Source organism: Molothrus aeneus, chromosome 19 (assembly GCF_037042795.1).
Source record: "Molothrus aeneus isolate 106 chromosome 19, BPBGC_Maene_1.0, whole genome shotgun sequence".
Taxonomy (NCBI): domain Eukaryota; kingdom Metazoa; phylum Chordata; class Aves; order Passeriformes; family Icteridae; genus Molothrus; species Molothrus aeneus.
The window spans coordinates 5,237,726-5,252,141 of NC_089664.1; the positions used below are offsets into that span (position 1 = coordinate 5,237,726).

Here is a 14,416-nt window from a genome sequence, read left to right on the forward strand (position 1 = left end):
GTGTGAGCAGACAATTCCCTGCTCAGCAGCTGCTCTGCTGGCTCCCCTGGGAGCTGGGGCAGCAGCTCATGTGTCCTGCTTGGCTCCAGCCAGGGCAGGTGTCAGCCACCTGCACTCCCTCCTCTTCTCCTCCACCATCCCATTTATCCTTCCCCATCTCCATGGACCCCTCTCTCCAGCTGAATCCTACCCAGTAAAGCCAGGGAGAGACAAGAGAGGGTTCTCCCCTCCCCAGGAGAGGCTTCCACTCCAGCTGACCCAGACAGGAGCTGTTTACTTGGGCACAGTGTGACTGCAGGGAGGGTGGAGCTCTGCACTGTGAACACAGAGGGCATTGCTGGTGGCTGCCATGAGCAAACAAATACCAGGAGCTATAAAAAGCAAAGGTTACCCTCATTCCTTTGGCTTTCTCTGCTACTCTCTCCACACAGAGGCTTCCAGTGCTTTGCTTTCATAACAGACTTCATACACTGGCAGCATTTAGCTCAACTCTCAGAGGAATCCCAGGAATGGATAAATGCTCCTTCCCATCCAGCCCTGGGCACAAACACTGGTGGAGATGCCTCATCCCACCTGGGCACTGGGAACAGCCAAGCCAAGGGACAGAGAGCACCCAGTGCCTCTGCACATCCCTGGGGGCACCTGCAGGAACCCCAGCCCTGCCTGCTGCAGGGAACCACCACAGCAACCCAAATAAACAGCATTGGTCCCCTCCAGGTGATGGATTTATCTGCAGAGGGGGTGATACAGACAGACAGACCCACAGACAGCCCTTCCATGCTGCATCACCCTCTGAGCTCTCCCCTGTGTAACCTCCACCCCATTCAAACACCTTTGCAATACGTTTTCAAGTCAGCATTTCAGGGCTCACTGTGCCTGCACAAAGCTCATCCATTGTTCTCCCTCTGCTCCTGGAAAGACTGAGCAAGGCACAATTTGCTCCTAAAAGCCTCCAGAAAAATCTGCTGATTAAAACTAATAGATTTTTGATGCACTGCTGATGTGTTGTTTTTAACTAAAATGCTGTAGATCAAGATGTTTTGGTCAAGACATTGCTTCTGTTAGAAATTAGCATAATTCAGTATTTCTGTTGTTTGTTTGTTTGTTTGCCAAAGGAAAAGGAACTACTCACCAAAATATGGACCTCAGCCCAAGGGGCTACACAATTAAATACCTGCAGAATCTGAAATCTCAAGGATATTTAATGGCCTGATTACAAGAAGAAGAAAGAAATATGATGTTTCCTTGCTCTCCAGGCCATTATCTAGAAGTGCAGCAGGCAGATGCAAAATTCAAAGGCATGCTGGTAAGCAGCTCAGTATGTTTGGCTGGTAAGCAGCTCAGAATGTTTGACTTTTAAAGAGCTTTTCACAAGACCCAACATTAATCCAAACGTTGTCACAGTGTTTAAAATAAGCGCAAACAAAAAGCAGCTTTTTATGATTTGCTCCTGACTGCTACTGCTATTCCTGTAAGAGGGCAGGGACAGGCAGGGAAAAGCAAGTGCTGTGGGGAGGAAGATCTGATGTTGAGCCTGAAAACATATCTCTTGGGGATGCAGCATATGAGAGGGTTTTGTAGGATCAAGGATTTGAGCTGCATCATCTTCAGCCTCCCTGGCTTCCTCCTGGAGTTCAGAGAGCTCTGTTTGACTCCCTCGTGTCCCTGACCCAGCCTTTTTCTCAATGACACCCTCCTCTTCCTCCCTGCTTCCACACAGACTCCCATTTCATTGCTTTCAAGGAGCTTTATTTCCCCAATGACCCTGCTGGAGCTCAATTCAGGATTTTGGGGCACGGTCCCTTGATTTTACTTGTTAGCTTAGAAATAACAGGAAAGAAAGCTTAAAAAAGAAGGAAAAAAAAATAAAAGACTGTTTGGAAAGTTTGGTTTGAATGCCTCTTGAACAGACCTTTTCTCAACATGTTACACATGGCACAGAGCCAAGTCCTGCATGTGCAAGAATTAAATCACTCAGCAAATATAAAGCTTTGCCTGTGGTCATTGCTTCCACAGAATAAAGCCCCCTTACAACACTCCTTTTTATAGCTCCAGCCCAGCAAAGTCTGTCAGACACTTTTTAAAGCAAAGGTCAATGATATAAATGCATTGAAACCACCAAAAAAAAAAAAATCCTGTTAACAGACCAATTGTACCCATAAAAATCCAGAAATTTGAAAGAAAAGACCCACAGTTTAATACTTGCACAGTGAGAACTGAACTGGATTTTGAGTATCAGCCAAGAATTTCTTTTTGGGGAGAAGTGGGGAGAATGAGGGGGATGGGAAGAGGGAAACGTTTTGATGCAGCAACATCAATTACTCAACTCCACTTCAGATGATGATTAACCCCTCTGAAGCCAGCCAACACTCAGCTCTCACAAAGAATTGATACAAATATCTGTTGGGATAAAACCACACTTCCAGCAATCAAAGTCTCCTGCCAGCATTGGTTTCGACCAGATTTTTATGAATACACTCACTCTGGGGACCGTGTAGGTGGTGTGTATCACCATCACATCATCCATCAACTTTACAGATGTTTCCTACTGATTAAAACCATCACCAGCACATGAGGCACTGGCCAAAGGAGCAGGCAGTGACTGCTGGTCAGGGACAGCCCCATCCAAGGCTTGGATCCAGCATGGAATGATGTGACCCTCTGGGGACAAGGGCCACATGCCAGGTTTGGGACCCCCCCAAGGCAGGAGCTGGTTCAGCTGAGCACCCTCAGGGTCCCTGTTCTGCCTCAGGAGACAGCCTGGGGCTGGACTAGGACACAGCCACCCCAGGCAGCAGCATTCCCACAGCCATGGGGCAGGGCAGTGTAAATAAAATACTGGGGCAGGGGACAGCCTACACCCCAAATTATGTCTCATTTCCAGTCCCCACAGCTCCCTTGCACTCCTCTCAAGGGGAAAGAGCCACAGGATCCCATCACTTGCCAAGGAATTTGTGCCACTGGTGGCAACCAAATGTTCCCTGAGCGGTGATTTTAGCCAGGACTGCAGCTTTACAGGTACAGAAGTCGAGGGGACACACCAGAGACACAGAGCCCTCCCCTGGGCACTGGCAAAGAGGACTGCAGGCAGCTTTGATTCACCTGCAGGTGTCTCAGGAGCAGGGCACAGAGAACAGGGAACACAGAGCATCCTGCAGATGATTTCCTGCCAGGTCTGGTGGCTGGGGAAGGACACAGTGAGGGGCTGGGCTTGGGAGCTGGGCAATGCCCTCACTTTGCACAGGAACTCAAGGCCTCACCACAAGGGGAAAAAAGCATTAAAGTGGCTGTGATCTGAGACAGAGCACAATGTGCAGCCACATCTGCAAGGGGTCTCCACTCCTCCTCCACAGAAACATCTTGATTTTAGCAGGGACATGACAGGCACAAGATGGATGGGAGGATGAAGGACCATGGCCTTAGGGGCTGTTGGGAGACAAGCTGTGCACAGTTCATGGTCTAACAGAAAACCCTCACCAAGCTCCAATCATTCCTCTTCTTCCTTTTCTTCTTTTTTCCCCCCAAGGAGGAGCAATGGAGAAATTAATTTTGAATATATTCCCAGACACCAGAAAAGCCCCAGTCAGAGCCCAGGGACTCCCTGGCCATGTCAGACCCAGCCAAAACAGCACAGCACCAAGCCCTTGTGCCTTGATTTTCAAAAGATGTGAGATTGGTCGGATTCTGGGGCAGAGGCAGAGAAGGAGGGAGCTCCCATGGGTCTCACACCAGGGCATGCCATGCAAAACCTACAACAAGAGTTTTTCCAAATGCATTTATTGTTTTCCCCTTGAAGCCCAGAGCACACCCCCACCCTGCCCAGACCAGCATCTCCCCAGGAGAGCTGGGCAGGGCCACACTGCCCTAAGAAAGAGGGAAGTGAGGGCTATGCCAGCCCTTCCTGGCCATCTCCAGGTGGCACCTCCAGCTTCACCTGTCCCCTGGGGAAGCCCCAGGGACAGCAATGTCCCTCAGCTGTCCCAGCAGGGCACGGGGTGTCCCTGGAACAGCCACAGCTCACAGCAGGTGCTGTGGGAATGAGGGAAATCGTGTTGAACCATGAGCATCTTTAAAACAAACCCCATGAAAAGGCTTTGTCACACTTTGATGGGATAAGACAAAAGGATTCTGTGCAAGATTAGGAGGATTCAGAAAAAATGTCTCCAAAAATGGTGTGTTCCTCCAGCAAGCCAGGCTCCTTTAGTGCTGATTTTCTGTGGTGTCTGACAGCAGCCAGGGCATAAATCTCTCTTACACCTTCCTGGGCAATGTGAAAAAGCTAAATGCTCCAAGACACTTTGGTGGGAAAGCAATGCTGTTAACACTCAGAATCACTCAGGTGAAAAAGGCCTCCACAATCACTGAGCCCCACCTCTGATCATCACCAGAGCACTGAGTGCCATGTCCAGCCTGCTGAACACCTTCAGGATGGGGACACCTCCCTGGGCAGCCCTCCCAATGCTTCACAACACTCTCCATGAAAAAATCCTTCTGATGTCCAACCTGGCACAGCTTGAGGCCACATCCTCTCATCCTGAGGATACCCAGCACCCTCCCAACCCAGCTGCTGACTTTTCTGTCAGTCAGAATATCATTGAATATCAGCACATGGGGAAGGGGAGAGCAGGAAAAAGCCCCACACTGGGTTTCTCCTCCCCACTCCTCAGCTCAACCCAAAGCTGCTGGTGGCTGAGGTGGCTCTGTGGGAGAGTCAGTGGGGCCAGGGCCAAGCCCTGCAGCAGCCACTCGCTCTGAGCCCCTTTGTGGAGGGCACAAGAAGCAGAGCTTTATGGGGGCCAACACTGGCCCATTGTGTGCCACATTCCTCACTCCGTGCTGGGGCAGGGCAGCTGCTTTGTAGGGCAGGAGCAGGGACACTTCAACACTTCACAGCTCTGAAAGGCCACTCTGTGAATGTCAAAGGGCCACCTTGTCTGGCCACCGCCGCCTCCACAGCCCCAGCTCCCCAGCAGCCAGGGAAAGCCAGGAATCTCCAGCCAGGGCTCTGGAAAGCCAGGAATCTCCAGGCAGGGCTCTGCAAAGCTGGGAATCCCCAGCCAGGCCTGTGGAAAGCTGAGAATCCCCAGGCAGGCCTGTGGAAAGCTGAGAATCTCCAGCCAGGGCTCTGGAAAGCCAGGAATCTCCAGCCAGAGTTGTAGAAAGCCGGGAATCGCCAGGCAGGGCTGTGGAAAACCAGGAATCTCCAGGCTGGGCTCTGCAAAGCCAGGAATCTCCAGGCTGGGCTGTCCCCTCCAGGTGAGGTGCCCTTGAAGGAGGGGAGGGGGGCAATGGAAAGTCCACACTGAGCCTGGAGAGGGAGGCTGGATGGGATCCTGCACAGTTCCATGAGTTCCTCACTCACAGCAAAGTCTCAGCCTCAGCTGGTGGGTGCTGGATTCCCAGAGGATCATGTGCAGGGATGGGCCAGGGAGCCTCAGTGCAGAGGAGGACACATCAGTGGGGTGCCAGGGAGTTGGGGTGGTCTCCACTGAACACCCACTGTGCCCAAACGGGTCCCTCCATCCCCCAGACCTCTGCTGGTGCCTCTGCTCAGACAGCAGAAGGCTCAGGGTACAAGCAGTGCCTGGGCACCACCTCTCAACCAGAATTTAGCCACAAAGGCTTAAAAAGTTGAGCCCATATTTCTTTTTGAGGGCAGTCAGTGCTTGCCAGAGCAGCAAAGTTTGCAACAGGCAACACAGGAATGGCAAAGCCTGCTCGAAAATCCACAAAATAACAGGATTTCTGAGAAGCCATAATTACCATAGGGGAGATGATAACAATCCACCTTTCCCTGCTGCTGTGTCCAGTCACTCACTCATTTCCCATTCCTGCCTGCAACTGAATAAAAATGGGTTCAGGTGCCTTTACCTTCCTGTGGGGGGAGAGAGGAGGAGGAGAGCTAATCAGATATAAAGGATGTGAGAGGCTGGAATAGGGGAGAGATTTAGATAATTAAACCATGCAGAAAAATAGGCTTTAACAGGGTATTCTTCTGCTTTTCTGACGTCCACATGTAATAATTTCCGCTACAAAACACGATCTGTTCTCTGCAGAGTGATGCTGACAAGGCATTACTGGGAGATAATGAGCCACCAGTTGTGCTCATCCAATCTATAAAAGGGAGAGCAGTCTTTTTAAAGAGAAAAAGGGGGTTTGTCTGGTTTTGGGGGGGGTTTAAAGCACAAGTCCTTGAGGATTTCAGCTCCCAAGGTCACATCTCCAAAGGGGAGCAGTGCCTGATGTGGTTTACTGGATTGCTGAAATACAGCAGGATGGAAAGGGATCCCACGCAGAAGAGAGACATTTCAGAAGTGTGATGACACTCTGCAGACAGAAAATGAAGACTTTATCTATGCAAAACAACAACTCCATCACTTCCCCCAAATAACCTCTGGGGTCTGGGATGGCCAGCAGCCCTGCAGGCTGGTGAAGCTCCACAAAAACCTTGAATTTCAATGGACCTACATTTCCTGACCACTGCAAAAACCCCACCCAATCCTGCCTCACATGAGGTTCAAGGTGTGTCCACACTGTGCCACACCAGGCTGCCCCCCACAGTCTCTTTGCTCCTTCCCACATCCCACCAGCTCCACAATCCCAGTGTGTGGCTCTCCCTGCCCAGCTTCCCAAGGCCCCCCAGAACCCCCAGCCCTCATTCAAAGGTCTCAACAAAGCACTTGGTCCAGGCTCTTGCAAATCCCCACGAGCTGGGGCCACAAGATCAGCCTCTCCACACAGAATCCCACCACAAAGGCAGCACACAGGGATGGCCACTGCCCTCCCTGCTGCAGGGGACAGCCATGCCCAGATGCTCCCAGGGACACTCTCCCTTCACTCCTTTTAACATGAACACATAGCCTGAGGTCCCCTCGAGGGGGCAAAGCATCTCTGAATTATCACTTAGGTATTTAGATGTGTGTTATCATTTTTTCTCCTTTTTTTCCACTGGAAATGAGTGACAGGAGCTCTCTCTCACATGACTTGTGCCCAGCCTGCAGCACAAGCCATGCACGAATTGGGATCACAGGGCTGTCTCTGCAGCAGCAATAAGGAAAGGCTGCTGGGTCAGCAGAGAAGCAGAGCACTGCACCCTTGGGCATAGGGTCTCAGCCCACAGCAACCAAAGGAGACCAGACATCACCTTCAAGCTGTCTGCTGGAGCTCTGCTTCCCACTGCCCCTCTGCTTGTGGGGAAACTGAGGCACAGGCAGAGGGAGCAACTTAGATTGCTCCACAGACCCCAGTTTAACAGATATCTGTTTGCTCTAGGGACAGTGGCAGCATATGTGGATGATTAGTTTAGAGCTTTTTGAAGGAACTGGGAAAACCCTAACCCAGCTTAGATGGTTAACCTGGGTCTAGGTAAACCATGTGGCAAAGGGAGAGGTTCAGCGGAAGGGAGGTTCTCAACCTCTCTCAAGGGAGAGGTTCATGTGTCAGGGGAGGTTCAGGCTGGATACCAGGAAAAGGTCCCTCCCCCAGAGGGTGTTGAGCACTGGAAAAGGCTCCCCAGGGAATGATCCCAGCCCCAAGGCTGCCAGAGCTCCAGGAATGTTTGGGCAACACTCTCAGGCACAGGGTGGGATTGTTGGGGTGTCTGTGCAGGGTCAGCAGTTGGACTGGATGATCCTTGTGGGTCCCTTCCAGCCCAGAATATTCTATGATTCTGTGATCCCTAAAACCCCCAGCAGCCACAGCTCTCCCCTTGTTTCCTGGCACAGGTACTGCTGCATCACTTCTCTCCCCTAGAACCAGGACAAGTTTAAAAAGCAAAACCTGCCAGGGAAACGGGGAATTGAGGTCTGAACCCTTCTGCCAGGCAGCAGCATCTCATAGCAGCATCTCTGCTTCACAGCTCCACTCCTCACTCACATCCCAAACCCACAGGAGCACCCACGCAGGGCCAGCTGCTCGTGGGCTAAACATGCTGCCCCCACAGCTTCAGGAAAGGAAGAGCCACTCACACCCCAGTGCTGGGCTAGGAAAAGTTGGGATAAACACCTCAAAGGAGGCAAATCCAGGCCGGCCCTCCTGCAGATGAGCTGGGTCACACTGGGCTGCCCTGGGCCAGTGTCTGCAGTGCCACAGGGGGATGGGCAGTGCTGCCAGCAAGGTAAAAATAAACAAACCAAAAACTGCAGAGTCATCTGCCATCTCCTGCTCCCCAGGAGGGGGATGCTGCCTCATCCAGGCTGGTGCTGCCTGCACTCCTGGTCCTTCCAACCCCACAGCCAGAGGCCAGGTTTGCATGGAGAATTATCTCAGGGTGCGTTTAAAGAGCTGAGCCTGCACAGCTCCTCACGCCAGGGCACGAGGGCTGCAGAACCAAAGGCTCCCTCACCCAAACCTCCTTCCCTCACCCTGCTCATCCCAGCTCTGTGTGCTGGCTCACACTGCCCTGGCTCAGCTGGGTGGCACTTTGGGTGCCAAAGGGTGCAGAGGGCCAGAAACACCATGAGGAGCCCCAGTGCTGCCCTGGCTACTGGGACTGGAGACCATTAACCCCAGCCCACTCCTGTTGCCTTTGCCCTGGCTCCCTGCCCAGCCTTGGGGAGCCAGAGATGAGAGCTCAGGCACAAGAGTGCTGCTCACATGAAAGAAAAAAGGGACCATCCCACAGGGGAGATGTGGCCTGGCCAGCCTGGGCATGGGGACCTTCTCCAGCAGCACTGATCACTTCCACTCCCCCACCAGGCTGGCAGGTTCTGCTTTCCTCAGAGGACACAGCACAGCCTTCAACTCAAGGGGTCCAAAAGATGCATCTCCCAAAGAGATGCAGCTCTTGGCTGGGGCTACACCCCCATGGGCTGAGGCACCCTCCCCACTTGTCCCTGTCCCCAGAGCAGGCACACAGCCCTGCCAGCCCAGCCCGTGCACACACATGAGTCACCGTCCTCGTTCCCCACCACTCTGACCTTGACCATGGCCCTTGAAACTTCAGCTTCTTTCCCCACCCTTCCTCCATGGACTGTGAACACTTCCAGGCCACAGCTATCTTTAGCAGGCATCTGCACTGCATCCAACCCAAAGAAATGTGATTTTTTCTGAGGTTTCTAGGCGTTAACCACAGCAGGGACAATCCCCTCCCCTCCCCAAGATGTGTCAGCCCTCTCTGAGCAGCCCAGGACTCCATCCAGCCCCTCAGCTTGAGCCACACACAGCTTTTCATCTAACAAAAAAACCACCCAAACCAGAGCACAGAAATGCTCTGCCATCCCACAGGGGGATCTGTGTGGATCTTCCTAGATAATCAAATTTAAACCACCACCAAAACAGACCTTTGATTAGCAGCCATGGAGCCCATTCATAGCGACAGCATGTCAGGTCAATGTTCACTCCCAAAATCAACTCTGTGCCTCAGGAAAGGGATTTTTTTTTAATTTTTGTTTGATGGTCTGCATTTGAGGTCTGGTTAACAAACAGGGGACTTGGGTTGCCATCTGGCCAGCCCAAGAGCGTGCTGAGGAATAACACTAATAACCATCATATGGTGGTGCTTTATTTAAAAGGCACTTTTACAATAGCCTGGGCGAGCTGACTGAAACCTAAGAGGGATCTTTGTGTGCCCTGAGGGCTCAGCCTTTGGGCACTCTGCCGCTCCAATCAGCCACCCTTAAAAAGGGTCAGAGTCCAAAATCTCTGCTGCTGTTCCACCCAGAGCCCCACTGGAACAGCCATGGCTCTCCTCTGAAGCCTCACACAGGAATTCGCTTGTGCAAGTCGAGCTGGGCTGGTGCTTTATTAAATAAATAAATAAATTGTACAACTGACAGGATTTTCCATGTCAACAAACCAGTAGCTGGTTGCTGGTATTGGGCAATGCCTGCGTGCCTCATCCCTGAGCAGAGATTGCCTGAGGGACACTACTGCTCCTCCAGGGACTGCTCAGCAGCCACCCAGAGCCAAAACTCCCTTCCTGCATTCACACACCCATTTCCCTGCAATGGGCTCTCCCACCCATCAGAGCAGATCCCCCCACCCCTGGTGCCTGCCCCCAGCCATGCCAGCTGCAGCCAGGAGCTGTGCCCAGCCCTGGTGCCCACTCTGACACAGCAGGAGCAGGGGGAGCACCTGCCCTGCTGCCCTTTGTGTCCCGCTCCATTTTCCCACACACATCACCACACCAGCCCTTCTGATGCCCCCAGCCCTGTAACACAGACAACTGACCTATTTTTCTCTTTTTCAACACCCAGAGGTCATCTCTGTCTGCAGCAAACCCCTCTGAGGCGGGAAGGGAAACAGAGTGATCTCTGTTAGCAACATCCCCCCTCCCCAAATCTCCCTGCACGTCCTGCCCTGTGCTGTCTCTTCTAAATGGCTGAGAATGAGCATCTCCCCCATCCCTCCAGGCTGTGAAATGGTGCTGAGGAGAGGCTGGGGAGGTCCCTGCTGTTTCTGGCTCCACACAGATGGCTCCAACTCCACCTCATTCTCCTTCACAACTCAGAGCATCTCACCTGAAGCTCCCAAGGGCGTTCCTTGGCTCGCCCCATGCAGTGAGACATGGGGAGACACCAGACATGTCCATGCTTCACCCACTGCCCAGTAACTCAGAGCTGGGGCAGGAATGCTCCCCTCCAGTTAATCCAGTTACTCCATCAGCATTTCCCCTCCTCTCCCAGTTCCCAAAGGTAAGATCTGCCCCATCTGCCTTTCTGCCCAATTTGCCTTTCCAATAGATCTGACCACAATCACACTTTCAATTCTGTGGCAAACCCTGGTGCTTCCAGGCACATCTTCCCATACCTAAAACAGCCACTAAAAAAAAAAAGGTGATAAAACTTCATACTTTCCACCCTCAAGAATCACCTCTTTTAGTAAGAAGGTCACTTTCCTCAACTGGAAAGCTACTTTTAAGATCTGAATTGTCAGAGCTTATGCAAGCAGAAAAATGCAGCACTGAAACAAAAAGGAAGGACATCAACAGAGGGTTTGGTCGTTAGGGAAAAGATAATGTATAAAATAATTACAGGCAGCATGTCCCTGCAGAGCATTCTGACTCTGACTCAGCCCCTGTCCTGGCAGGGACCTGCAGGTGTTCAACACACGCTGAGCCCAGACCCAGCCCTAGAAGACAAAAAGGCAGCAGGAGCCTGGGAAGGCTGGAAGCTGCTGCAGGGTGGTTGCTGAGGTCTCCTCCAAGCAGAGACTTTGAAACTTGCTGTCCCCATAAGCACAAGGTGGAGAGCCAGTGGGTCAGGCTGCTCTGGGTGTGATCGTGTAGGAACAGAGATCCCCCAGCTCAGGCACTGCCTCCAATGGCTGACAGATCCCTGCTTGGAAAATCATTGCGTGCCAGCTTTCACAAGGCAAGATGTGAGGGTGGGTGAGGTGAAATGAGGAGGAACACATTCATTATACAAGAGCTCAAGCATCAGCTCTGGTGCCTGTAAACACCAGGCAAGGCAGGAGCTGACTCTGCTCTCGGGCCGCCGCTTCCACCCCAGTGCTCAGCGAGGGCAGAGCACAAAGCTGTGCCTGCCTCTGGCATAAAACCCATCCCTTTGGAAAAGAAACCCCTCCACAGCCCCCATGCTCCACCCCAGCCCCTGCCCCCCTCCCAGCTCAGGAGTCCAACAGCGACTAAGAGATGCACAAGGCATTAGGAGAGGTTCTGCTTCCATGTGACTCCAAAACACAAGTCAGCTCCCTTGGGGGCTGCCAGGGCTTTTGCCACAACCACAGATATTTTTATAATTCAGCTCTTGAATGAGGAAGAATAATCTTCATGAATTTTTATACTACCAGCTTCCCTCCTGCTTATTTTTTTTCCTTTTAAACACCAGCACAGACGACAAGACCCACTCTAGCCCAAAACCCAAATCACCCCAAATCCCGACACCCTGTGTGCAGAACCCATGGGTTACTCACTGGTCAGCTCTTGAACTTTTATAATTCAGGTCTTGAATGAGGAAGAATAATCTTCATTAATTTTTATAAGACCAGCTTCCCTCCTGCTTATTTTTTTTCCTTTTAAACACCAGCACAGACAACAAGACCCACTCTTGCCTAAAACCCAAACCACCCCAAATCCTGACACCTTGTGTGCAGAACCATGGGTTACTCACTGGTCACACTGCTCACTGGTGGCTCCAGCAGGGCTGCAGCTGCAGGGCTGGCACTGCTGGCCTCCCAGCTGGGGGAAGAAGCCGTGGGCACAGCTGTGGCAGCGTGGCCCTGTGTACCCAGGCAGGCAGTGGCACTGCCCCGTCGTCAGGTTGCATCCGGCGCTGCCCACAGAGCTGCAGTTGCACAGATCTCCTGCAAGGAAAGAGAAACAGAGGCATGGAACCACAGAACTGCAGAATGGTTTGGGTTGGAAGGGGCCTTAAAGCCCATCTCATTCCAAACTCCCTGCTGTGAGCTGGGACAGTTTCCAGGCTGCTCCAAGCCACGTCCAAGCTGGCCTTGGACACTTCCAGGGATGCGGCAACCACAGCTGCTCTGGGCACCCTGTGCCAGGGCACTGTAGCCATGATATTTTCTGAAAAATCCTTTCCTTAGGACTTTTTCTCCTGAGAAGCTGAGAGGCATCAGGAACAAAATGTAACCAATGGTTATCTGCTGCTGTGGAATGCAACAGGTGCATCTGGGATTGGTCTCATGTGGTTGTTTCTAATTAATGGCCAATCACAGCCCAGCTGTCTGGACTGTCTCGGTCAGTCATAAGCCTTTGTTATCATTCCTATTCTATTCTTAGCTAGCTTCTGATGAAATCCTTTCTTCTATTCTTTTAGTATAGTTTTAATATAATATATATCATAAAATAATAAATCAGCCTTCTGAAACATGGAGTCAACATTTTTGTCTCTTCCCTCATCCTAAGACCCCTGAGAACACCATCACAGGGCATCACCACTCCCTCTGCATACCCCCATCATCACTTTAAGGATGATTTTTGCTTTAAAATGTTGAGATGGTGGACAACAACCACATTGGGAGCACCCTGGGGCTTGAAACACCACAGCTCAGGCTTGAAATCTCTCCAACAAAGAGCTACAAGATTATGGGTATAACTATCTAAAATTTATCTATATGTAGCTGTACACAATGTCTTTATGTATATACACACACCTAGCCACCCTCTGACTCCAGGAGCTCACAAGCAATAAGTGTGTAATATCAGGATAAAATCAGCAACAGGTTGCAAAGTCATTAATTCAAAGTGCCTCCACTCCACCCCACTGGAACAGCCCTGATTTACCACAGAACAAACTCTGACAGGACACACTGGCAGCAGCATCTCCCACTGCTGAGGAAGGGATACAGAATCCCCAAAAATCTGCCCTCAGGGGAGCACCCAGCGAATGAAAACTGTACTTTAAAATCTGTGGTAGAGCTGGAGCAGGAAGAGACCTCCACCACCTAAACCAGACCACCCTCAGTCCTGTGGTGAGAGGAGATGGCTCTGGGGACCCAAACATTGTCTCTGGGGACACTGTTATTTCTAGGGTTGCTGAACAGCTGATTTTTTAGGAGAGAAGCAAATTTTTTGATCAAGTGGTGAATTCCCAGTCCCCCCACACATTATTTCTTGTAATACTTTAAAGCCCCAAATGCACTGAAGAGAACAACTTCTCCCTGGCAATTTGTTTCTGCCAAGAGCTTTATCTCTGTTCTTTCACTGCAAAATATTTAGTGCCTTAATAATTTAAAGTCTTCTTCTGCCAAGACTGAATTATAAACAAGGATTATTTGCAGAAATAGTGCATAAAGCATCAGGGGCTTTACACAACTGCTGGTGTTTGTTATTGCCTGAGAAGAGCCAGTATTCAGGGCACTTTAGGGAGAGGGGAGAGGCCAAGTCCCCATCCCAAGAAAACTTGCCTTAAAGCTCTTTTCCTTTTCATCCACATTTCTGACACACAAAGAAATGTGAGTTATTTAATTACTCCACCACAGGATCCCCACAGAAGCCATGTTGTCCCTATACACCTGTGAAATTGCACCTAAATTTTCTTCAATCCAAACTATCAGATAGGACAAACACCTCAAGATCCAATTATCCACTTCAACAGCCACTTCACATAATGAACTAAATTCCCAGCTCAATTATCCAAGCAGAACCATATTGATTTGGGCACTCGGGTTTCTCTCTCCCACCAGAGCAGAAACCACAAAAACTTGTTGAGCAAAAGCACTCAGGAGTTTGTCAAACATGCATCGAAACAAACTTCCCTTTCAGAACCCAACATGTGGCACCACTGGACCTGCCAGACTTGATCAAGGAAAGAAAATGAGCATTGTGTCCATTCTAATGGCATGGGAGGCACTGACAGGGCAGGTCCTACACAGGGGGATGAGCAGCTCCATGTGGAGACCACCCCTGTGCTCCATCAAAGCCAGAGCCATGAGACCATCCTGGCACTCCAGGGGGATGTCTGGATGGAGAGGGCAGGAGTGGGGCAGTGCT

The 14,416-nt window shown here is 51.1% G+C and overlaps 1 protein-coding gene across 1 annotated transcript in view; it reads right to left on the minus strand.

Moving 5' to 3' along the window:
* Window positions 1-14,416, minus strand: part of MEGF9 (multiple EGF like domains 9) — a 48,349-nt gene that overhangs the window by 13,305 nt on the left and 20,628 nt on the right. Inside the window, exon 2 of the mRNA XM_066562710.1 lies at window positions 12,072-12,264. Within this exon, the coding sequence (XP_066418807.1) occupies window positions 12,072-12,264 (193 nt within the window). The remainder of the gene's footprint in view (window positions 1-12,071; window positions 12,265-14,416) is intronic.